Source organism: Pristis pectinata, chromosome 19 (assembly GCF_009764475.1).
Source record: "Pristis pectinata isolate sPriPec2 chromosome 19, sPriPec2.1.pri, whole genome shotgun sequence".
Lineage (NCBI taxonomy): Eukaryota > Metazoa > Chordata > Chondrichthyes > Rhinopristiformes > Pristidae > Pristis > Pristis pectinata.
This window is the reverse complement of record NC_067423.1, coordinates 36385187-36412298: the sequence shown is the minus strand read 5'-3', so window position 1 is coordinate 36412298 and position 27112 is coordinate 36385187. Positions and strand designations below refer to the sequence as shown.

The 27112-nt window shown below is 41.0% G+C and overlaps 1 protein-coding gene across 3 annotated transcripts in view; it reads right to left on the bottom strand.

The window, feature by feature from the left end:
• The window catches only part of plekha5 (pleckstrin homology domain containing, family A member 5), a 211906-nt gene that overhangs the window by 79084 nt on the left and 105710 nt on the right, over positions 1-27112 (bottom strand). The window contains exon 5 of one of the 3 annotated variants that reach the window (XR_007957809.1): positions 13828-13952. Coding sequence is in view for 2 of the 3 variants with exons in the window: in XM_052033631.1 (XP_051889591.1) it covers positions 13828-13916 (89 nt within the window). In the remaining variant the exon portion in view is untranslated. Of the gene's footprint in view, positions 1-13827; positions 13953-27112 lie in introns of those variants that run through there. The other 2 variants (XM_052033631.1, XM_052033628.1) reach the window with 2 other exon arrangements.

Below are 27112 nucleotides of genomic sequence, written 5' to 3'. Positions count from 1 at the left end.
TTTATTAGTTACATGTATATCGAAACACACAGTGAAATGTATTTTTCGCGTAGAGTTTTCCGGGGGCAGCCCACAAGCGTCACCACGATTCCGGTGCCAACATAGCATGCCCACAACTTCCTAACCCGTACATCTTTGTAAAGTGGGAGGAAGCTGGAGCACCCGGAGGAAACCCACGCAGACACGGGGAGAAAGTACAAACTCCTTACAGACAGCGGCCAGAATTGAACCTGGGTCACTGGCACTGCAAAGCGTTACGCCAACCACTACACTTCCATGCCTGCCCATGACTTGATAAAGCTTACAGCAAAGTAGTTGTGTTAGTAGGCCTGCTAGGAACATTGGCTTGGAAAAGGACACTAACTTTGATTTGTCAATGTTGCCAAATGGATTTGGAGCATTTAATGGAGACAATGTTGGTGGTTCTTAATGAATGTTTTGCAGTGCCTGCAATAGGTTGCACATCACTCTGAAGCATCCAGTAGGATGGGACCTTTGCTGCTCAGTAGAATATGAGCTTGACTCCAGGTTTGAAGTCTTGGTCTTCTTCAGTTGACCAGGGGCTGTGCTGGCACACTAGAGGACATGCAGAACTTCAACAACGAGATTTGCCTTCACTGAAATGTAACTCCCAAGATATGATATGTGACCACTATTTTCCAAGATCTCATCATGTAGCTTCATTGTTGTGGGATGGAAGTTGGGGCTGGTTCTCAGAGGACCTTATTTTCTGAATGTTTACTGTAAGATCATTTCTCTCACATGCTTCACTGAAGAATTCAATGCTGACTTGAACTCAGCTGCGAAACGTACAGATTCATCTACATACTGTAAATTAGAAACTGATACATGAAATATCTGCACTGAAATCTACTGAAACTGGGTATATCAGACATGTTACACTCTGTTGTTTCCTGCAACCTTCTGCTTCATGTTATAATACTGCATGTCAAGAGAAATCTACTGTAATAGTTGACCAAAAAGGCACAGAATTGGACCAAGTAAATAACAAATCCTCACACATTAATTAACGCAGACTAGGAATTTTCACATATTAATCTGCAAAGAATACTTAAAAAGTCCAGAGTTTTGAATGACTCAACATGTTGTCCTAAAAACATTATCCAATACCTAATGAAATGCCAAAAGTCAACAGCACTTGAAATCGCAGACACGTTGCTAGATGATTCATTAGAAGTCAAAAAAACAGTGAATTAATACAAACCACTTCATAGCTGAAATTCAATCAAATTACAGATTAGATTGCAAGTCTCCAGAACAAGGTGCAATCTGGAATTCTCAAAATGTACTTTTTTAAAAATTAATTTACAAGATGAGCATATTGTCAGCAAGGCTGATACTTATTATCCATCCCTAATTGTCCTGAAAAAGGTGGTTGTGTGCCACCTTCTTGAACTGCTGCAGCTTGTCAAGTGAAGGAACACATACAGTGCTTCTTGGCAGAAGATTCCAGGATTCACACCTGGTGACAATGAAGGAACACTTCCTCATCAGGAGTGTGCAAACCATGCACCTGCAACCTTTGGTACTCTTGGTAACAGAGGTCACGGGTTTGGTTGGTGTTGAAGTAGTCTTGTATCTGGAGGGAATGCACTGGTAATGGAGAATGCCATTTACCTGCAAATCAAGCGGACTGCTTTTTAGCCTGCATAGAATGCAGCTTCTTGGGTGTTGCAATCTTATCCAGGCAAGTGCAGAGTATTTAATCACACTCCTGACTCGTGTCTTGTGGAAGGTAGAACGGCTCTGGGTCATCAGGTGGTGAGTAACTCGCTGCAGGATCCCCAGCCGCTCTGTGGCCACTCCAGTTGAATTGCTGGTCAATGATGACGCCCAATCAAGCGAAGATAATACCACTGAATATCAAGTGAGATGGTTGGCCTCTCCCTTATGGGGAATACTCACGACATGGCACTTGTGTGACATTAATTTTACTTGTCACTTATCGGTCCCCACCTGATTGCTGCTCAGCTCCTCTTGCCTGCAGGCACGACCTGTTTCAGTTTTCTGAGGTGCTACAAGTGAAATGAGTAATTCTGCAATCATCAGCAAACAGCTCCATTTCTGACATTATGATGGAGGGAAGATTATTGATTTAGCAGCTGATGATGGCTGTGTAGAGGACACTGCCCTGAGGAACTCCTGTAATGATGCCTTATGACTGAGACGATCGACCTTCAACAAGGAGAAATAGCTTCCTTTGTGCAAGGTATAATTCCAGTCAGTGGTGAGCATTCACTTGGACTTCAGTTTTTAACAGGGGCCCTTGGTGCAACACTCTGTCTGAGGCTGCCTTGGTATCATGGACAGCTATTCTCAACTCACCTCTGAATTTTTTTTCCCCACGTTTGGATCAAAGCTGCAATGATTCCTGGAGCCAAGTGCATTTGGTGAAATCATAAATGAGATCCAGTGGGCAGGTGGCAGGTGAGTAAGTGCTGTTTGACTGGACTGCCAGAGACACCTTCCATCATATTACTCATTGTGTGGTAATGGGCCAGATTGGACGTGTCCTGCTTTTTGTGGACAGGATACCTGAGCAATGTTCCACACTAAAGGGTAGATGCCAGTTTTGTAAGAGTGCTGAAACAGCCTGACGAGAGTTGCGGCTGATTCTGGGAAAGGAGTCCACAGCACGACAGCTGGAATATTGCCTGGGGCTTTGCCCCTGATGTATCCTGCACTCTCAGCCATTTCTTAATATCATGGTGTGAATCAGACTGACTTCTGTGATGGTGGGAATGTCAGGAGGAAGCCGAGATGGATCATCAAGATGAATGAGTTCAATATTTGATATTGCATGAAAATATCTGAACATTTTCCGACTTTGTCGAATACCAATACATAATTCTGTTTTTCAGTTTACAGTTTAGTTTCCTGTCAAGCAAACTGACACAAAAGGAAAGGCACATAATTACAATTCAGTTATTGTACTAAACATAATTCAATTATTTAAAAGATCAAATGATAGCCGACAGAAGTAGTTACTCAATTTAACTACGTCACTGATAGAAGAAAATTGACAACTGCAACCAAGTTTAATTCAGCTTTCCATTATCATTTGCAGTTATGCAATGCAGTGATCATATATTTGATGAGAAACTTCAAGTAGAAGATAGATTAGTGATGTGGTATTGTTCTCAAATCTTCATTTTCATTTCAGCATAGCAATTTTTCTTTCTTTAATGTTTGACTTAACAATTAGTTGTGAACTAAAATGGGTATCACCCAATAGGTATTTTATGGAATTGTTGGGAAATTAATTATGAAGGAAATGTTGTACAGACAGCATCGTGTCACGATTCAAAAAGGGAGGCAGGGATAAACCAATTAATTACAGAGCAATTAGTCTCATTTCAGAAGTGAGCAAATTTTTGAAATCCAGTTCTGAGTGAAAAGGATAAACCTTCATTTGGAGAGGCACAAATTATTCAAGGACAGCCAGCATGGATTTGATGGGGGAAGTTCATGTGGGGGCAACTTGATTCAATATTTTAATGAAGTAACAAGAATGGATAATGAGGTCAGTGCAGATGATGTAGTCCACATCACTTTCAGTCAGGCTTTTGACAAGCTCCCACATAGAAGAATGGGCAAGGATCCAAGGGAGTACAGTTAAATGGATCCAAAAATGATCCATTAAGAAGGAAGCAGAATGTAATGATTGAAGGCTGTTCCTGGGTTCAAATCCCAGTTCAAATCCGGCCACTGTCTGTAAGGAGTTTGTACGTTCTTCCTGTGTCTGTGTGGGTTTCCTCTGGGTGCTCCGGTTTCCTCCACAACCAAAGACATACAGGGTTAGGAAGTTAAGGGCATGCTATGTTGGCGCCAGAATTGTGGCGACACTTGCGGGCTGCCCCCCAAAAATCACTACGCAAAAGATGTATATCACTGTGTGTTTCGATGTACATGTGACTAATAAAGATCTTATCTTATCTGTGACTGACAGATTGTTACAGGTGAAGTTCCTGATGTCTCAGTACATGATTCCTTGATGTTATTGTGTCTATTAATGATTTTAAATTAGCATAAGGGGCATTTAAGAAATTTGCATGTGAGAAAGAAATTATTTGAGACAGAGGTGGAAAGATTTTAAATTCAGAAGGATATGGTTGGTCTGGTCAGTCAAGCAGAAAGTGGCGAGTGCAATTCAATCCAGACGAGGTGTGAGGTAATGCATTTGGCAAGTTGCAACAAGGCAATTTCAATAAATAGGAGGATGTGGATAAACAGAGAGACCTTAGGACGAATATTCACAGATCATTAAAGGTAGCAGGATAGGTAAAAATGGGTGGTTAAGGCATTCCAGATTCATTCTCACACAGCAGAGGCATAAATTATAAGAGGAGAAAGGTTATCCTTGGATTGTATACAGTACTTACAGTATGTGGCTACAGCCTGAATATCATACATAGTTTTGGTCCCCACATTACGGGAAAAGACATGATTGCAGTGGCGAGGGAATTACCAAAGTGTTGCCAGTATTGGAAAATATTAGTCATGATGAAAGATTATAATGGAGGAGGCTAAAATGAGATGTAACTGGAATTTTTAAAGTTAAGAGGCTGGATGATAAGGAGGTCCAATTTACCTTAGCTCTGCAGTCAAGATCAGGGTGTTCATCCTTCAAGTTATTGGGAGAAGGATTAGCGTGTAGCTGTGGTGGGGATCTGGAACTCTGTCTGAAAGCACAGTCGTGGCAGAAACCCTGACCACAACTTAAAATGCGTCTGACAAGTAATTGATGAGCTGAGACCCGCTGGGTTCTCAATCAAGTGCCAGGTGGTGGGTTTAGGCTGGGCAACATTTAAACCAGCATGAATGGGGTGGTCTGGATCATCTCCTCCTGTATGGTTAATTTGCAATGTTCAAACGATAATTTAGTCCAAAGGTGTCATTATCAAAAGCAAAAAAAAATTAGTGCGTAAGATATTACTTCTCCCCTTTACATTATAGATCTCTGAAGATAACAACAACATGGAAATGAATGGACTCAAACTGATCTTTTTTTTTAAATTTGGAATGTAGCTTCGCTTGATCCAGCTGCAATAAAGGGAGGGGGAGGGGGGGAGAGAGAGAGAGGTGGGGGGAGAGAGAGAGAGGTGGGGGGAGAGAGAGAGAGAGAGAGAGAGAGAGAGAGAGGGGTGGAGGGGAGAGAGAGGGGGGGGGGGGGAGGAGGGAGAGGAGGGGGAGGGGGGGAGAGAGAGAGGGGGGAGGGGGAGAGAGAGGAGGGGGAGGGGGAGAGAGAGAGGGGGAGGGGGAGAGAGAGAGGGGGAGGGGGAGAGAGAGAGGGGGAGGGGGAGAGAGAGAGGGGGAGGGGGAGAGAGAGAGGGGGAGGGGGAGAGAGAGAGGGGGAGGGGGAGAGAGAGAGGGGGAGGGAGAGAGAGGGGGAGGGGGAGGGAGAGAGAGAGAGAGGGGGAGGGGGAGGGAGAGAGAGGGGGAGGGGGAGGGAGAGAGGGGGGGAGGGAGAGAGAGGGGGAGGGGGAGGGAGAGAGAGAGGGAGGGGGAGGGAGAGAGAGAGGGAGGGGGAGGGAGAGAAAGAGAGGGAGGGGGAGGGAGAGAAAGAGAGGGAGGGGGAGGGAGAGAAAGAGAGGGAGACAGGGAGGAAGGGAGGGAGGGAGGGGAGGGAGAGAGAGAGATTGCACAGAGTGGGAAAAGTGACATGATGAAAGGATTTAAAACACAAGATAGGAAATTGAAAACAAGGGTGATAAAATGATGACTTACTTTTGTGTGACTTTCTAATCAATACTACTGACAAAAGTGAGGCAAATAAAAGTGCTACTATCATTCTTGCAATGCAGTTCATACAGATTTGGGAGAGAAATACACAGACTGATAAAACTTGAATGGCGTTGGGCCTGGATTGCAGTTTCTGTGGTTTACTTTAAGTCTTTCCGTAGGCTATCTGCAGCAACAGTTGACTCCCAACTGTGATTTAGAAAATTTACTGAAGCAATTTCTAAAAGGAGGAGATAGAACCGTTTAACTTTGGCTAACAGCCAACATTTTGTGGGCAGTGTTACAGTTGCTAATGGCAGCAGATGTAGTCTGAGCTAACAGATCTCCGGGCACTGGTGCCGACTCAGTGATGTTTTGTTTTATACGTGGGAGTTTGCAGGCCCAGCTCCAACTTAATGTTGCCTTGTTCACTGAAGCATACATGAAAATGAGAGCATACAATAATTACTCACAAAACAAAGGTCCTCCATCAACCTACCCTACTGCACAACACCAAACACCCCACCAATATCCTCTAAACATGGTTAATTCCTATATCTTGGTGTCACTTCTCACTGAAGGCAAACGGCAATGATAAAATTCCCTATTACCATCCATATACCAGCACAGCCTTTGGCCAACTGAGGAGAACCCTGTTTGAGGACCAAGACCTCGCAACAAGCACAAAGCTCACTATCAATTAAGAAACAGTGATCTCTGCTCTCCTGTATGCTTCTGAGACATGGATATCTACAGCAGGCCAATCAAGGAACTGAAGGATCACCAACACAGTCTCCACTGAATCCTCCAAATCCATCAGCAATTTAAATGAACAATGTCAATGTTTCTTTCCAAAATCTCCAGCATTTGATGCTCCAGTTACAACCCTGCCAATTTCCATTCAGCGAGCCACATCAACCACACTCTCAACATCAGTCTTCTGAAACATGTATCCTGCTCCAAGATCACTGATAGCAAACACCTTTACCAGGTGAACAGAAACAAAGGAATTCAATGATGTTACAACGTGACACCTCCCACTGATCCGTGGAATTCCTGCCCCAGGGTCACTCAAAAGTGGAGAAGGAGCATTCAGGATGGCACTGATAACCTTGAGTTACATCATCAGGAAGTTGTCGAAGCCATCAGAAATTGCATGAGGACCACATTACCTACCAAACCACCACCCATCAACCCCATCCCGCCCCACCTACGGCAGTGTTAGCAGCTCGCACATAAGATAAGATTTCGTTATTAGTCCATGTACATCGAACACACAGTGAAATGCGTCTTTGCGTAGAGTGTTCTGGGGGCTTCCCGCAAGTGTCGCCACACTTCCGGCGCCAACATAGCATGCCCCACACTTCCTAACCCGTACGTCTTTGGAATGTGGAGGGAAAACGGAGGCACCCAGAGGAAACCCACGCAGACACACGGTGGAGAACGTATAAGCTCCTTGCAGATAGCGGCCGGAATTGAAACTTGGGTAGCTGGCACTGTAATAGCGTTTATGCTAACCGCTACACCACAGTGCCTGTCCTTTGACTCATTGGTCACTTCTGAACCCAAAGGAATGGAGTGGAAGCAATCATCCTCGGTCCTGAGGGACTGCCGAAGAAGGTGAACCAACCCATTCGCAAGACTAGCTTGGACTTTGGAGGTTGCTGGTTTAGTTACGAACAACCTGTCCACAATCAGATGTAATAACTCACGCAGGAAAATCCTCACTGGTACATGAGGCACCCCAGCAGACTTCCTCATCTTCCAGCTGTGAAAGATGGTGGAAAAAGCTATGTGGATGCATTGGGCAATGGGGCATCCATCGGTTCAGTTTCTGCAGGATCTGACGGTCATTCACTGCACCCACAACGTATAATGCGTCAATGCATATAACTTTCCCTCATATAAATACAACTCAGCTGCAATGCATGACATCATCACACAGCACCACCCACCTATGTTACACCCCATCAAACAACACGACCACTTGCTGTGGTGACAGGCAAGCATCAAAGCCGATGTAGGTAAAGGCAGAGCTAAATACATACAAGGATGAAGCATTCACACATGGCATTCAGCCAGAAATGCCAAGTGCATAGTCATCTGTATCTTTCTGATATCTTCACCATCATAGAAACTAGTCTCAGCTATTCACTCCACATGACATCAAGACAGTACTGGTTATATCCGAGGCCAATGGATCAGAACAACAGAGACCCAGGTTGGAAATATAAGCAGGAAAGAGTAAATGACAAATAAATATGACGGCGTAAGGCAAAAGAGTGTGCAATGGAAAAAGTAAAGAAAGGATTAAGCTGTGTCTGGATGACTTGCAAAATAAGAATATCTGAATCTTTATCCAAATCACAGTGGTGCAGGAGTTAGCACTGCTACCTCAGAGATCCAGTGACCAGGTTTGATCCTGATCTTGCATGCTGTCTGTATGGAGTTTTGCACATTCTCCCTGTTACTGCATGGGTTTCCTCCACATGTCAAAGACTGGCTGTTTGATAGGTTACTTAGCCACTGAGAAGTGCCCCCAGTTGGCTGGAGAATTTGAGGTGTGGGGATAGGCAAGTTGATGGGGATATGACAGAATTAGTGTGGATAGTGAGGTATTATTTCAATATTATTTTATTATATACTACTCAGAGCTATTAAGTGCAAATACAGGTTGGTGCAGATGAATGGTGCACCAGGTCCTAGTGGAAGCGCTTTAGATTCTTGGGAATTGAGACCGGTTATGGGAAAAGTGAGACCTGTCCAGGCCAAGGCAAATATCCCTACAGAGGCAGGCTGCTCTGTTGTGAGGATTGACAATAGTTTGGCAGGGGGTTTGGTAGCTGATCATAGATTCGGAACGTTGAAAAGCTGACTTGGAAATGGAAGACAGAGTAAACAAAGGCAAGAATGGGAGTCTGGCTGTACTTAATAGAACATATACCAAAATGCAAAGAGTGGTGAATAGCGCAGGTGAGCTGAGAACACATACAGATCGGTGGAAGAAGGATATATCAGTAATTACTTCAACTCAACTCAACTCAACTCAGCTTAATGTCCCTAGTTGTTTTCAGACAAGTGAGAAAGAGGAATAAATGGGAGGGGGTGGTGACGATAATAGGTTAAAGAAACAACTACAACTATGAAAGGGATAGCAGGTTAGAAGGATCATCAAATGAGGCTTTATTGATTGCACAGACGTACAAATTAGGAGCAATCACTGCTGGGAGAGTAATAAACACGTTTCAACTGTCCAAGCAAGAAAGAGAAAATACGTTTCTGGGCAAACTTCTGACAAGTGCACTAATAATAGGGTTATAATCTTGAGATTATGATTAACTGGGGTACAACAGTACAAAAAGCATTCAGGAGCAAAATTCCGAAGCTACTTTCCCTAAGAACGTTTTTTTAGCCCAACATGTTGCAAGCTCAAATGGGTGCATTTCTGGACTGTTTTTTTTACGCGGGGGGGGGGGAGAGCAGTTTGAAGGTGGGCAGGTGGAAGGACTAGAACAAATAGAAATCTGTGGTCATGATATTATTCATTTAGATTAGCATAGTTATAGAGAAGTGAAAAGGTAAAATCAAGGTAAAATTTCGACACAGGATGAAAGCAAATTTTACCAGGCTCAGAAGCAATTGGGCAAAAGTGGATTGGAAGCAGGTACTTGAAAAGAAATCAGTGTCTGAGCCCTAGGGGACAGTGAAGAAGATTCAAGGTGTTCAGAGTAAACATGCCCGAACAAAGGATGAGGCAAAACTGTACAAATATATACTAAGCACCTGAATGACAAGCAATCTTTTAAAACTGTCTCCATTTTGACAATCTGGAGATGTCCCGAGGGATATTGGAAATGGACGAACTTGTGCACCGTTTTCCAGGACTTAGGCCCCCAAAGCAGATGACTAGAAACAGTAGAAATTCACGGCTTGAGGACAGTCAATGTCACCAACTCAAACAATACACAATCAGCTGGAAGAACTCAGTGGGTCTGTGGAGGAAAGGAAACTGTCAACATTTCGTGTTGAAAACCCTGCATCAGGACTGAGACCATGTGATGTTGTTGTTGCATCTGTGTTGCGTGGTGTGGTGTTGACCTGTAGAAGCTTCCTTCCCTGCCCCTAAGTGGTAGGTTTAAACAGCAAGCTTATTGAAGAAAGCCCGTCGACACGAGACTGCAGATGCTGGAATCTGGAGCAATAAACAATCTGCTGGAGGAATTTGAAGGGTAGAGCGCATCTGTGGGAGGAAAGGAATTGTCGACATGTCAGGTCAAAAACCCTGCATCAGGACTGAGAAACTTGCTCATGAACTAAGTCCAGAGCAAGTGGAACACCATTACTTCATTGATGAGGGGTATACAAAAATCCTAGTCTGCAAACTAACAGAACCAGACAACATCGTCTGCCTTCACAATCCACTACTTTCACATGTCCAACAATACAGACATATCCTTAAGGGGACATGTGGAATCATTGAGAGTCACCCCCAAGATCTGAGTGGGTTTCGACTCACTTCCCTCATTTGATAACATGTCCGTCTTCCAGCTCAATCAGTCCAAAAAGACTGATGCTTTTACTCCGTTTTTGATGGACATTTTCCACGTAATTTACGAAATTTTATTCCTCAAGACTATTCCAGCTCCTTAAGAAGAACCTAAGTTTATGATGGGAAGCACAAGTTTGATACACTGGTCAATGACAAATGCAAGGTAATCAATTCAAATTAGTCTATTGATAAGCATGACCTTGATAGACCGTGGCTGTCTCAGAAATGGACTTCCAATAGCACTGGATATGCTTTATGAAATTCTTCCATGCACAGGCAACGCAGGCGACATGCCGGAAATAACTTATTACTTGGAACATATGCAATGCGTAGAGATATAACATTTTTTCCATGTTATATTAACTCACATTTGGATGAGTGGTAATGAATGCAACAGACCCATTCATCACAACCTTGGCCAAGTACCTTGTAAAGAACCTTCTTTGTATTTCAAAATGAAACCTTATGGAATATGCATCTACGATAAAGTTAAAAAATCCCCAAGGGCAGTTCTACACAGCAAGTTTATGAATTCCCTGATATAAAATTTTTTATATACTGTACTCCTGGTTGGCTAGAAAGCAATCAAGAGTAAACTACAGAAAATACGTCAACTGCATGTTACTATGTCAACATTTGCAGAAGTTTGATAATATTTCTCTCAAATATTTCAATCTGATGTTTATAATGTTGTGTGCCTTTGAATCAATCTTTAACCAAATTCATTTACAAGAAATATCCCAATTTGAATGCAAGAGAAGTGCTCAGTAACTTTGAACTCATCTCTACCATCTATTCTAACTTTACTTGGCATCTGTTCTCACACTATGTCAATGCATCAGGATCAAAACTTGGAGAAAATTCTGAATTTTGTTAAACTTCTTTAGTCGCTTCTAGTTACAGGTCCTCAAAATATCCACCTGCAACTCATCTCTGTCAACCAGAGACAGTCGATAATCTCTATCCACATGTCACTTATAAAATTACAGTCCAATAAAGCCTCTGGGGCATGGTATGGGATCCTTGCTTCAATGGCCTTGATCTTAATACTACAAAAGAGAAAATTCTTGCCAGATTCACATTGTATATCATGCTTCATAAATATTAGTTCCTTCTATTAAAACAAGCTACAGTTTGGCATGCAAATCTATCAAATAGAAATTAAATTTTCTTTTCACAGGCCCACTTATAAGACAGACAGAAGTCCACAAGAAGCTGTGGAAAATCCTAAATTTAGGTCTGAAAACATCTCAGGAATATTCTGATCCTTGGTAATAATTCAACACTCACATGATAAAACTAAAGCTTAATTCCACTTTTAATTCCACATTCAAGTATTATGAGATCTTAAAAGCTCCAGAAATCAGTTTCTTTTTGCAACTACTGGAAAAAATTCACATATAGCAGAAATGACAAGGCAGTTGGCCTTGTCTGAACTACTTCCTAGTCTGTTAGATCAAATTATTGGCAACATTTTCTTTGGTAATGGATCTTGCAGACGTTCTGATTGAGGACTCAGCATAGGCGCTGAGATGCCAACACTCCCCAAACATGTTCACTGTTGTGGACAGATACTCTAGTATGTTAATCTTCCACATCTAAGAATTCCTATGGCTCCAGTATCAGCTATGCACCTATCCAACTAAGTATTGTGGTTATTCAGTTATAGGACATGGAATTAATTATTTCCACTCATGACTTAATCAAGGACACAATTAAGAGAACACAGCACTTGCTCTCAGCATGTAAAATTGGACAGTATTTGGCAAGCTCCAGACTCACTTAACACTTTGGTCAGTGTATCATAGAGGCAAAACCAGGATGAACTTCAGTTAACAGAAAGTGCTTTTGATTTGATTGTAGGTACTAAGGTGTAGATGGAAGTATTCCTGGTATCTTTTCATACATTATTTCAGTATTCATTACAGCTGGATCCAACATTGTTATTCTGGTTTTAAAATACTAACCTTATTCTCCACAACAGGTTCCTAAAGTGCTTGACACTCAAGCATTGTTTCATTTTTTTTTAAATTTCAGCGACAAGCATTCACCATAGTTATCCTCAAAACAGTAATTTTCTTATTGGTCCTAAACGATAACTCAGAGATTTTTGCCTGGAAGGCCAATACAGTCCTTGAATGTATTGTACACCTTCCTACAGATAAATCCCAGGCTTCAAATGACTCATCAGACATTGAAAACATCTCGTAGACTGATAAATTCCAAGAAACTTGCCTTTTACATGCACTTTTCTTTCTTGAAATATAAATTTAATATTCTGAACCTTTGTTTGAAAAATATGGTCTGACCTGGCTTTGATATTCATGTGCCAATCAAAAGTGGGGGTGTGAAGCAATTTGAAAATCAAAAGTTTATCAATTATACAGATATGAATCCCTTTTAATGAATCAGATTAAAGTATGCTTAGAATTGAATCACTATGGAAACTTTGTACGAGTTGTTTAAAAGAACTTGACTCATAAAAACCTTGAAGATATTTAACTGAGTTTATGAAAGCAACGATAGTACAACAGCAATAATGGGCTTTGCTCAGGAACAGTGGACTGAACGTACAAGAACATCATTGGACAGTGGCTGAGCAAGCAAGAACCGAGGGATGATTGACTTAGCCCACAAATAAATTGATGACTTAATAAAGAATCATCATGTTCCCACATATGACAGCAGTTCTACATAAACTAAGAGAGTTCAATGTACTGTAAGACAATGTGCTCAGCTAATTAGTATTAAACTTAGTGAAGTCCTCAAACAGGATATCATCATTCATTCATTCATTGTGACCCATGAAAAATATTATAAGATAATTTGATCAGATCAAGGTTTTTAGATTTGCTTAAAGAACTGAAGCATTTCTCAGCTGTCAGCATGACTCAGTTTTCCATCAGTCAGGACAACTGGTAAAATTCACCTTAACAGCTGATGGATATCCTACCTAATAACTACATGTCTTGCTAATTCTGATGAGTTTCTGTATATTGTATCCTCAACAATCAGTAAAGTTATGATTTTACACATAAGAATAATAACACGTCAATGGCATCTTTCTGTGTTGTAAATTTCCTGCGATTCAAGGATAAAACAATAATAAGAATTCTTTCACGCATATATCAATTCACTTCTACAGATACTAATCACTGAATTATTTTCAGTTAGTCTTTGGAAGTGATTTTTCAGACTCCATTTTTCACAACTCGTGATGCTTCTTCATTGTCAGTGCAAAACCAAATGTTCAACTTCTTAATGAGACATATTATCGCACATTTTTAGGATCAAGCGAAAAGATTTATATCCTTACTTATTTGAAAGTATTGTTAATCTTGTTGCAAACAAAAATTGAAATAGATTGTGTAAAGCATCGCACTTTTTCCTGCTCAATGCAGATCAAAGATCAAAAAAAAAGACAACGCTGGATCTTGAATAGTTACTGTTTTTTAATTGCAGGACAAATTTGAAAGTGTCAGAGGAACCAAAAGGGCACTGGGATTTGAATTATAATTACAAGAGTCAGCACTTACTCGGCAAACAGGACTAGTTGGAAGCAGTGCCATTTCGGATGCCATGGTGTAGGTAGAAACTTCACTGACCATGCTCACTGGTCGTCTTTCTTTCTTGTGATGCCATTGTTGCAGCAATCCTGAAACTGGAAAATGGGGTATCATAAATGCAGACTGCCAAACATATTGCAGGACAACTATAAATAGAAATGTTCCCTTGTCACTTCTTCAGCCATGTCCTATTTTCTTGCTTGCTTACAGGATCTACACTGTACTTTCATCTGCACTCCAGGTATACTAAATGCAAATTGGCAAAAAAAGCAATTGTTTTGTCACCCAGCTGTCAAAACTGCTTTTTTAAGTAACTGTTCAAAATAGAAATATATTTCCTTAACTTTATATATTCGTATTCTTTCATTTTAAACATGCTTCAACAAAATTAGGAGGAGACACAAGAGACTGCAGATGCTGGAAATCTGAAGCAACACATAAAGTGGTGGAGGAACTCAGGCAACATCAATGGATGGAAATAGAGAGTTAACGTTTCAAATCGAGACCCTTCATCTTCACTGAGCTCAGCTTTGAGTCCAGATGAAGGGTCTCGACCCGAAATGTTGATTGTTCCATTTCCCTCCATAGATGGCTGCCTGACCCGCTGAGTTCCTCCAGCGCTTTGTGTGTTGCTTCAAAAAATTTAAGATTATTTCTCATTTTGATACATGTAAGTTTTAATTTGAGATTGGGAATAACATGCAGGATCAAATGTTATACCTGTACCTGAGATATTATTACACTGCTAGGTTTTCATCATTCATATGGAAGCATATACAATCTACACAGAACTAGTTCCACATCTAATATGTTAGTGCAATATTCAGAGTTGAAAATTGATAATAAATTACTTTTTCAAAAAAGAATCCTTTCATTTCACAGTTCCCTAAAGGGTGAATTGCATTTCCAGAGAAATACTTACTTAGGCTTTCTATATGTAAGATGGGTGAATTTCTCTGCAGTTAATTAATAAGACCAATTGGTACATAAAAGTTCTGTCAATTCAGAACTACTTCAGTTCAGTTGAAATATCAAAATATTTCACTGAAATGCATCAGTGGAATCCACACTTTTAAACTAATGTTTACAGAAAAAAATAATTACTGTGCTGTGGAACTTCACTTCAGGTAATTAACACACACAGAAAATGAGTGTGGGGAATGAATAATGAAATATGTGGAAAACGACAGGTGAATGAAACAGGTATTTTGCACCAGTTTTCTCTCCAGAGTAGATGTAACAATATAGAAATAGGAATAATTGGATGAGAGGAAGCAACTCAAGGAGATTACCATCACAAGGGCAGTGCATTGAGCAAAGTGTTGGAGCTGCTGACTTACAAGTCCCCAGCTCTTGGATGGACTTTTAACTAAAAAGTCACTAAATTGGATTAAATTTTCCAAAATTCCCTGGATTCAGAGAAGGTTCCATTTGATGAAAAATAGAAATTGAACTCCTTCATTCGAAAAAGGTAGAAAGCAGGCCAGTTAGCTTAAAACCTCTCATTGGAAAAATATTAGAAGCTACTATTGGAAGACATTATAGCAGGACACTTGGAAAATATCAAAAAATCAACATGTTTTATGAAATCATGTCTGACCAATTCATGAGCGTTCTTGGAAGAAATAACACATGCTGTGAATAAAGGCAAAGCAGTGGATGCACTATACTTAGATTTCCAAGAGGTATTTGATAATGTGCTACATCAAAGGTTATTTGGGAAAATATAAACTCATAATATAAGCTGATATGGATAGATAGGTTGGCTAACAGGAAACAGGTGTAGCTGAGTCTTTTACTGGTTTGCCACAGGGATCAATGCTGAGGCCTCAACATTTCACAAATTATATAAAAGTCACTTGGATGCAGGTACCCAAGAAATCATTGCTAAATTTGCTAATGACCCAGGATAGGAAGGAAAACCAGTTGTCGTGAGGACATGAGGTGATAAAGGGATGTAGATAGGTTAATTGTGTGGGAAAGGATCTGACAAATGGAGTATAATATTTGTTTGGCAGGGAAAAAAAAAATCACATTATCTAAATGATGAGAGACTACAGAGCTCTGAGATACAGAAGGATCTGGGTGCCCTGGTACATGATTTGCAAAAGGTCAGTACCCAGGTCCAGCAAGATACAAGGTAAACTAACAGAATGTTATTGTTTATTGCGAGGAGACCCAAGTAAAAATGTAGGGGAGCTTCTTATGCTTCAGTTACAGTATATAGGCTATTGGTAGGGAAGTTGTAAGGGAGACGCAAAGTTTCTGCAAAGGGTTATACATAGTGAGCGAGCAAAGGTTTGGCAAATGGAGTATAATCTAGGAAATTGACAAGTTATTCACTTGTCAGGAAGAAAAGGACAGCAGAATACTGTTTAAATGGACAGGGACAACAGAAGGCTGCAGCACAGGAGGGATCTGGGTACTCTTGTACATGAAGCATAAAAAATTAGCATTCAAGTACAGCACATAATTAAGGTGGCAAATGTAATGATGGCCTTTATTGCAAGGGGAATGGAGTATAAATGTACAAGGGATGGTAAAACCACACCTGGAGTACTCGCATTGGAGACAGTGCAGAAGAGGTTCAGGAAGTTGACTTCCCGGGGTGAAGTGGTTGTTCTATGAGGTGCAATTTGGGTTCAGGCACAAATTCAGAAGAATGAGTTGTGATCTTACTGAAACATTGATTCTGTGGGGCTTGGCAAGGTAGATGGTGAGAGGATGTGTCCCTTTGTGGGATAATCTAGCAATAGGAGCAAAGTTCAGGAGAAAGAGTCATCCCTGTTGGGAGATGAAAGGGAAACTCTTCTCTCAAGGATCTTTGGAATGATTGTCTCCAAATGGCTGAGGTCAAATCATTGAGTATACTCAAGGTTGAAATGGAGAAATTTTTATTCTATAGAAAAGTCAAGTTTAATCAGGAACATAGAACAAAGTGGAGCTGTGACCAAGATCAGATGGCCTGGGATCTTACTGAATGGCACAGCAGGCTCCTCTAACTCCTCTAACTCCTATTTCTTATGGGTCTTATGAAGAGATATTCATGAAAACACTAAGAAGAGGGAAAAGAAGAGATTGAAATTAAAATATATCAATATTTAATAATGCATTGAACAAATAGGGCTTCAAGGAATGCAGATGCAATGAGGTACAGTCAATGAGTCACACGGCAAGCTCCTACCTGAATGTGCCCGTGGCTTAGCTTGCCCAGATTATCAAACTCTACATACAGCTTTTATAAATATGCATCTTTTCTACCATTGCTTGTCCCAGCTGTACAAAAGAAGAAATACACAAAACAGCTCCTCTATCCAGTTTTTAAAACATATGTTTAATAAAAGGAAGAAAAAAAATCCTTGGTTTAAAGTAATAAAAGACAACGAAGTTGGGCTTAAAAAGTCAATTATGAAAACAAACACAGTTGAAGCTAACTGAGTTCTAAAAGCATAGCTGGCTCCTTTGAGAAGTTTTGCATTGAAAATATGTATTACTTAATTTTTACTTATCTTAACCACAAATTAAAATTCTATTAATGGAAACAAATCATAGTCATCCCAAATCAGGTATTGTCAATCCAGAGTCAATTACTAGAAGACTGCCAGAAGAAACACTGCAGATTAATCCAATTTATTTTATACCATGCTGTTACTACACCAAGACTCAGACTTTACAGCACTCTCCCTTTCTGATTACAAGATAAAAACCACAGCAGAATTCACCATTGTTTCAAATATATCTTTATATCTTTGCACTGTACTGCTGCCACAAAGCAACAAATTTCACGACACACAAGTCAGTGATAATAAATCTGATTCTGATATCGCTCTATTACTTAGGCCTGTTTATTATGAAAGAAAATTTCCAATTGAATGCAAGGAACTGATACCATTGATGGTGACCAAAAGGTTAGCCTAATTCAGTCCACTGCCAGTACTTGGGTTGATCAGTTATTGCTTGGAAGCAATACTCCATTTGATATGGTTCTCAGACACAATTTTGTTTTGACCAAATGTTTGACTTAAAAGTGATAAACTGATATTCAAAGAAATTCATTTACTAACGTTACTTCTGAAGTTTCAATCCTGCACAAGGTGTGCAGTGTGCACCAATCAAAAATGCGAAACATAATTTGAAAAGCCTACCCAAACCAACATAAATGGCAGGATCCTTCTATTTTGACCAAGACTGTTGCCACCATTTCTATGCACACAACATGCTAATATCCAGAGAGTCCCAGGCAAGTCCAGTGACACCAAATAATGGGCAATGTGCATTTGAGGTCACTTGAGGAAACTGCTACTACCTACGTGAGCCCAGAGAACAATAAGGCAGGTTCTAACCAGAGCCCTGCTTTGGGTTCAGTTGAAGACATTCGTGTTCCTCCAGCTGGAAGCCTTCTTTAACTTTTCATCATTATTGATCAGTACTACATCCTCCTTGTTGCTGTTAATGTCGTGTATGTCCCCAGCCATCAAGCCACCTCCCAACTAAATTTTTAATTTTCCATATGCCCTTCTTCAGTCAGGAACCACAAGGGTATTCCAGAAATGAATTTCCAGTCAATTATATACAAGCTGAAAGAGCAAATGCTGTAACAACTCTGAAAATACAAAGGCAAAACGTAGCAGAAATCTGAAATAAAAACAATGTTGCTGGAAACAGATGACCAGATAGCATCTGCAGAGAGAAAAAGTAATAAAATCATATGTCCATGACCTCTCATCAGAATTGGGAGCAACTCTGGGAAAGCTAATTAATTGATTCTAATTGGAGAAGCTTCATTGGATCCGCTCTTCTCAATTAGTATCTTATGAGGATAGGTTGAGTGAGCTAGGGCTTTTCTCTTTGGAGGAGGAGGAGGAGGAGGAGGAGGAGAGGTGACTTGATTGAGGTCTACAAGATGATGAGGCATAGATCAAGTGGGCAGTCAGAGACTTCTTCCCAGGGTGACAATGGCTAACACAAGGGGGCATAGTTTTAAGGTGATTGGAGGAAGATATAAGGGGGATGTCAGGGGTAAGCGCTTTTTGTTTTACACAGAGAGTGGTGGGTGCATGGAACTCACTGCCAGTAGAGATTGTGGGGGCAAATACATCAGGGACAATTAAGAGACTCTTAGATAGACACATCAATAATAGAGAAAATGGGGGGCTATGAGGAAGGTAAGGGTTAGATAGATCTTAGAGCAGGATAAAATGACGGCACAACATTGTGGGCTGAAGGGCCTGTACTGTGCTGTAATGTTCTAATGATCATTTTACGAGAACTGAGGTGACATTCAAATCACACAGGAAAAAAATCATATCTGATCACACTGGTTGTTCTAATTGCCTGTTAGCTGATTAGGGTCAGTATGGTTTCCTGTGCTGTATCTGGACTTCTATTTGCATTAACAAAATTCAGTCAATTCAATATCCATGTAAGCTCATCAAATACTTGCACTGAGAATCCATTTTCCCTCATTCACTGACAGTCAACAAAATAACTGTGGTCACCTCAATGGGAAATAGCACCTGTTATGAGAAACTAGCAGAAACCTGACATTAAAAGGCTTCCCTTCCATGAAGTAGAGAGGTGCTTGAGGAATACAGTTAGACTATGTTAATTGCTACAATAGAATACTAGAAGTCAATACTACTCCTTTGTCAAATTAGTACTTCAGCCTTCAGCCCAACAGTTTTCCTCTGGCAAGGTATCTATCCAGTACCATGTTCAAGTGGTGTGGAAGCAAAATGGACAGGGAAGCCATGTTCAATCCAAGTTCTCAGGTTTGTTGTAAAAGTATTTCAGCTGCCAATAGGTGCTCATTTTAAATTCACCTAGTCAAGATTCAAGACAAATTCTATCTCCTCCATGTGGAAGTATTTCTGTTTGACAACATTTCTTCAATTATTTTAGAGACATTTTATTTTTTTTTGAAACAAAGTTTAGCCTCCCGAGCCAGACTTAACTGTTAGTAAAGCCACCCAATTCTATATAATCATTCGCAACAATCATTATTTTCACCACCATCTTTATCCTTCTGAATACATACTATCATTATGCATGGGCTACAGTCAGGCACAGTGTTCAGAGTTGGGCAACGACGAGGCAGGTCATAATGAGATACTGCCTTCACACACGATCCAAAGCGCTGTTTCATGCTCATGACTAATAACCTCTACAAATATGCTTCATAAAGGCTTTTATATATAAAAAGTAAAGCACCGACAACAGTAAAAACCTAAAAAAAAATAGAAAATACTGCAGGCAGATCAGGCAGCAGCAGAGCATAATTACTGGAAAGTATCTATCACAACAATACTGCAGCAGCACCCCTTTGAGGAGAAATCAATAATGAATTCCAATCTATACTTAGTTGCGAGGCTATGGATTTATTCTAAAATTCAATGCATAATGTGCATCTAATTTTAAGGAAAACCATATTCTATAATATTCATCAAATCACCTCTGAAATATTTAAGAAATCCAATTACAGAGAAACAAACCTTATCTCTCTCAGTGCTGTTCATCGGGTTACAGAGGGGGGCAGAACCGAAGGAAGGAGGAGGCCGAGAAGAACTGTCGGCCTGCACGTGAAAACTGCAGATGCTGGAAATCTGAATTAAAAAAAACACAAAATGCTGGCATTCTCAGTAAACTCAGCAAGTCAAGAAGAATCTGTGGAGGCAAAGGGATGGCCAACATATTGGTTCAAGACCCTGTATCAGGACTAAGAGTGTAGAGGGAAGATAGCCAGTATAAAGAGGTGAGAGGGAGGAGTGAGACAAAGGCTGGAAGATGATAAGTGAAACCAGATAAGTGAGGGACGAGAAGCAGATGGAGCCAGGTGGGGGAGAAAGGAATTTTGAGACAGAGGTTGGTGGGTGATAGATGGAAACAAATAAAGAAAATTGAAATAGGCAGATGGAGCCAGGTGGGGTGAGGGGAGGGGAGGGGAAGGGAAGGTAGAGACAGAGCCTGGAAGGTGGTAAGTGGAAACAGATAAGGGAGGAATCATGTGCAGATACAACTGGGTGGAGATGGGAATAGAAAGGGGAAGCCAAGGGAGAAGAAACCCAGGAGAATAGGTGTGTGGATGATGGGCAGATGGAACCGGGTGGGTGAGGGTAATGAATTTTGGTAACGAGGGGAGATGGAAAAGGTGAACAAAGGGAGGGAGAACCTAGGTGGACCAGTAGGAGCAGGAAAGGAACACTGGGAGTGTGGGTTATCTGAAATTGGAAAATTCACTGTTCATACCATTGGGTTGTAGGCTATCCAGGTGGAAAATAAGGTGTTGTTCTTTTGGTTTGTACTTGGTCTCACATGTCAGTGGAGAAGGCCAAGGACAGACAGGTAGGAGTTAAAATGACATGCAACTGGATGTTCGAGATGGTCGTTGCAGACAGAGCATAGGTGTCCCACAAAATGGTCGCCCAGTCTATGCTTGGTCTCACTGATGTAGAGGCCGCCACATCAAGTGCACATGAATCTCTGCCTCACCTGGGAGGGCTGCTCAGTTCCCTGGATGAAAGTGAGGGAGGACAAGTGTTGCATCTCCTATCTGCAGGGGAGAGTGCCAAAGGACGGGGAAGGGTGGATGGGGAGGGATGAGTGGACCAGGGAGTCACAGAAGGAGTGGTCCCTGCGGAAAGGGGGCAGGGAGAAGGGAAGACGCGACTGGTGATGTGATCTTGTTGCAGCTGGAGGAAATGGCGAAAAATGATGTGCTGGATACGGAGGCTGGTGGGGTGAATGATGAGGATCAGGGGAACTCAAGCTCTGTTCTCTTTCGGGGGTGGGGGGGCTGGTGTGAGAACAGATGTCCAAGAAATGAAGGAAAGGAAGAAATGCGAGGGCTCTATCAACTATGGTACAGAGGAAGCCAGGTCTCCTGAAAAAGGAGGACCTTTCCGCAGTCATGGAAATGGAAAGCCTCATCTTGCGAACAGATACAGTGAGAAACTGAGAGAAAGGAGCGGCATCCTTACAGGAGTGGGAGGAGATGCAGTCGAGGTAGCTGTTGGAGTCAGTGAGTTTATAATAAATATCAGTAGATAGTTGTCTTCTGAGATGGAGACAGAGAGAACTAGAAAAAGGAGAGAAGTGTCAGAAATGATTCAAGTGAATTTGAGGGCAGGGTGGAAGTTTGTAGCAAAGCTGATAAAATTGATGAGTTCCGCACGAGTGCAGGAAGCAGCACTAGTGCAGATGTGAATGAAGCGGAGCAGGAGTTGGAGGGGGGTGTGCCAGAGAACGTTTGGAATGAGGATGAAAAGACAGGTAGCTGGGGTCCATGCGAATGCCCATGGCTGCACCTTTTATTTACAGAAGCTGGGAGGAATTGAGAGAGGTATCATTGAGGGTAAGAACAAGTTCTACCAGATGGATGAGAATGTTAGTGGAGGGGAATTGGCTGGGTCTTTGTTCCAGAAAGAAGTGAAGGGCTTTCCTGATGAGGGACAGAGGTGTATAAGGACTGGACACCCATGAAGATGAGAAAATTTGAGGCCAAGGAATTGGAAGTTGTCAAGATGGTGGAGAGCATGAGAGGTGTCCCACATGGATACGAGAAGGGACTGGACAAGGGGAAAACAGGACAGAGTTGAGGTACAAAGAGATCCGATGGAGTCAGGGACCTGGTCTAGGGGCCGGGCGGGAGAGCAAGGAGCTGCTAATTAACCTACTTGCATGTCTTAGGGACGGGGGAGGTATGGAGTACCCAGGAAAAAAAACCCAAGAGTTGTGGTGAGAACCTGCAAGCTCCACACAGAGAAGGGCCCAAGGTGAGGAGCCCGGGTTCCTGGAGCTGTGAGGCAACAGCAGTAACTGCTACACCACTTTGCTGGACCAAAATTAAAAATTCCTTAACTTGGGCAGGTACCATGCCAGCACATCCAGAGACTCTTTTGTTCTCCCCTTCCCACTTTTCCTGCAGCTTAAAACTTGCTTTTTCTCCATCTTTTCCCAGTTCTGATGCACGGTCGCCAACCTGAAACATCAACTCCTTTCCAACTTCACAGATGTTGCCTGACCTTTTGAGTACTTCCAGCACTTATCGCATTTATTTTACAATTTCTGCAAGCTGAGTTGGATGACTTCTACTTTATACCACTGAGGACCTGAACAACAAGAAATAATAGAACATTACTGGAGTGTCCTTTGACCTCAATGTACTCACCTCCCAAAAAACTGACTGCCACTTTTCCTGGGTATAAGTACAGAAGTAAATATATCAGCAACACTGTGGGTCGATGAGAGCTTTGATTCTTGATTCCTCTATTTTCCTCCCCCACCCCCACTACAATTGACATGCTAATCATGCTGTCCTGACCAGAAAATATAGTCAAAATGCTGCATCATGTTCAAATGTCCATGTGGTTATTCCAGATGAATATTTAGATGGATGCTACACACTGCCTACTACTAAGTGATACGTACATACGTCATTGTGTGTATCAATGTATCACTGGTGGCTTCAAACTCACTCAGGCTGAATCATCCAGTGGGCTTGGTCATGCATCTGGCCCCAATGGATGATTCAGCCTGAGCTGGGAGCCACCCAAGCTCAGTCCTCCACTATCCACACTGCCCTGCAACAGAAGGCTGATCCTTGAAGCTGCCCGGGCCCAGTGAGCCTTTCCCTCAAAAGCCAAGCCAAGAAGCACACCAGAAGAGTATACTTACAGATACCACAGAACCAATGGGCCTTCTGTCTAGTTATTGTTTAAAAAGTACCACTGCAGTGGTGCACTGGATATATGGGTTCTGAGGGAGACCCATGGTGTCTCAGTGGCTGTCCAGGTCATCTGTACACAGGAGCCTACATGTCTCCCAAAATGCCTTAACAGTGAGTGAAGTCTATTCCTCGGTTGACCAGCTGTATAACTGTCAAAAAGCTAAGCATGTTTGTCAATGTCCCCAACATTTGCATACTGCAAAATTATCAAAAACTAGTAGAATTAACAAATTAAAAAATATAAAAATTAAAAATGTAAAAAATTAAGATATCTTTATTAGTCACATGTACATTGAAACACAGTGAAATGCATCTTTTGCGTAGAGTGTTCTGGGGGCAGCCCGCAAATGTCGCCACGCTCCCGGCGCCAAAAAAGCATGCCCACAACTTCCTAACCCGCACGTTTTTGGAATGTGGGAGGAAATCTGAGCACCCAGAGGAAACCCACTTGTACATCTTCAAAAATACTTTATATTATTTAAATATACTAAATATTTTAAGTCAATTGAATACTTTTGCATTAACTCAATAAAGGCTTTGACTCCCTAAAACTTATCTTTCACTCTCCAAACTATTCCCCTTCACTGAAATGAATGAAGTCACTGAATCTGCATCAGGTGTAAACTGGTGCAGTTCAGCGGAAGATTTCCAAGTGTAACTGCTATGAAGCTGCACAAAGCTGGCACTCCTCTGATTGACTCCGTCAGGAGTCCAACGTCAGAGCATTGCCATAGTGCTGCAGCAAGAACTTCCCAGGGTATTTAATGATTTAGATTGTCAACCTGGCCTTCTGCACAAAAAAATGTGCCTCAATGATTTGAAATGAATTCTGAAGGTACACCTGGCTAAAACCTCTCAAAGAATCAACATAACTAAAAATGCTGTTACGTTTTCATTCTCCTCACTGCCACTTCCACAATCTTGCTGCAGACGAGATGTTGATGCTTCACTGCTCACTTAACAGGCATACACTTCAATGTAATCCAGTGCAAATAAATTGCTTCAAGAGATTTTATGAAACGTCGCTCATCTTTAATTTTGATGACATACTTTGATTATTTTGTACTGTTGCACTGTGTCTTCTGAACAAATCAAATTGTTAAAAACTTAAATGAGATCACTTTCACTGCAATCCACAGTAATTTATGCCCTTTACTTCCCTTCAAGCCTTTGAAGTGGAATATGTGTAATTTTAAAAATCCATTTCACTTCAGACTGAGCAAATTAGGAAAACTGCAATTGGGTACACTTAATTGCAACATTACTTGAAAAACTGCTGTAAAATATGATATTCATAACAGCTTATTTCCATGCAGATACTCTTGCTCCTTTTCTGTGAGCTGAACAATGAGATGAAAGGATACGAAAGGCAGAATGGACAAAGTGCAATATATTCACCTAGAGCAGATTTTTAAATTAAAAAACCTTCATACAATATTTTGCATTAAAAAGCCATTGAGATTATAAAGTTTATCTGATCAATGGCTAAATTGTTCACACATGCCTGAAGCCTTCTTCCAACTCCAATTCCAATAGTTAAACAGAAAATGAGAAAAACAGTCAACTTTTCAGTTCAATGACCTGAATTACCAACCTGAAATGCCAACTCTATGTTTCCCACTCCAGAAATGCTGCCTGACCTTCTGAGTGTTCCTGGGATTTTCTGGTTGTGATTCAGATTTCCAGCATTTGTGAATTTTTTTTGCGTCAATTCCAATAGTTCTTTTTTTTAAATCAAAATAAGCAACATTTATTAATGCCTTTCTACATTTGCCACTTATGATATTAATCATTCATTTTTTTTCTCCCAGAAGCCAGAAGTTTCCTTTTGAAATCTTCACTGCCTCTGTGTTCACTGTAATCAGTTGTAAAAGAAGTATTTTGTGGAATATTGGAAGGAAGCCCTCACCTCCAAAATGAATGGCACATCGCAAAAAAAAACCACATGGTTTACTCAAAAGATTTTAACCAATGACATAGGAAACTGATTCAAGATAAAATAATGAAACTAGAAATTGCAAAAAAAAATTAAGAGCCAGCTGTTGTGGATATAGATTAGGTGAACAATCCAAAATCAATTCAGCCCAATAAACTAAGATGAAGAGAGGCCAGTGTTCCATCTGTGTACAAAAAGGCCAAACAGATGCTAGATTAATAAATCTCACAGTAAGAGAAGAAGGGAAATCTTGCAGGTTTGTTTAGAAAAACTACCACAGGAAAGATACCATGAAAATTAAGGAATCACCAAGGACAGTCAATAGAGAGTTGTTAACTACATGATCTGCTTAACTAGTTTTCAAATAATTGGAATTATTAAACAAATTAACTAAGGGAATAAGTGGAGAAGTAGTTTTAGATTTTCAATTATCACATAAAAATGTGCAGCAAAGATTAATGCTCATTTAATTATGGATGTCACTGTTGAACAAGTAACTGATGGATGGTTGGCAGAATTATTTAATGATGAGTAAAAATGTACCCAATGGCATGGGACTGTATTCAGTTTTAGTAGCTAAAATTTCCACATGTACAAATGATATGGGAAATGACATAAATTAGCAAGTCTCCCCCAGTCAAAAAGGGGGTTAAGGTCCTAAAGAAGTCTTAACATGAGAAAATGCATATAGTGGGGACAAGAGTATATCCTTAACTTTTGCAGGAATATCAGTTGCCAGGCACGATGAGGAAAGGAGTTAGAAGCTAGTCAATCGCCTCCCAGTACAGATGCATTAAATCAAACGGAAACCGTACTTGTTTCAACAGGCTAGAACAAGCAACCCGAAACTTAAAGGTCATTTGTCCAATGGCCATTGCTGTAACTTGGAAGAACGCAGACACTCAAGAATTTTTACCGCCATTTTAAATAGCTCATTTATGGAAAGATGCAGCATTGAAGCAAGCCCTTCTGCCCATCGAGTCCATACAAACCATCAACCAGCCATTTTACACTAACCCGACACTGATCCCACATTCTCATCAACACCCTCCAGATTTTACCACAATAGGGACAATTTACAATGGGCAATTAACCTACCAACCACAAACATCTTTGGGATGAGAGAGGGAACTGGAGCACCCAGAGGAAACCCACATGGTCACAGGGAGAACATGCAAACTCCACAGAGACAGCATGAGGTCAGAATTGAACCCAGGTCTCTGACACTCTGAAGCAGTGGCTCTACTAGCTTCACCACTGTGCTGCTCCATATTTCAAGCACTCCTTCCCATTAACACAATCAAAAAAGTTAAATGTTCCTGGTTTTCACAAACTTGTGTTTGAAAGGCAGTCTCCAAATGTGTTTCCTACCCTTTGTTGTGGAGAACAAAACCTTTGTTGAGTGACAAATTAAATTCTCAGTGAAGATTTAGGGAGACCTGTACAATGTCACAGTTCAGTTAATTCCAAGAATTATTAGGATAAATGAAAGCAAATTATGGCATGGCAGATATGTGCCAAATGTAGCTCAATATAAATAAATGCAAAGTAACATATTTTAGGAAACAAATAGAATTGTGCTCACGTGGTAAATG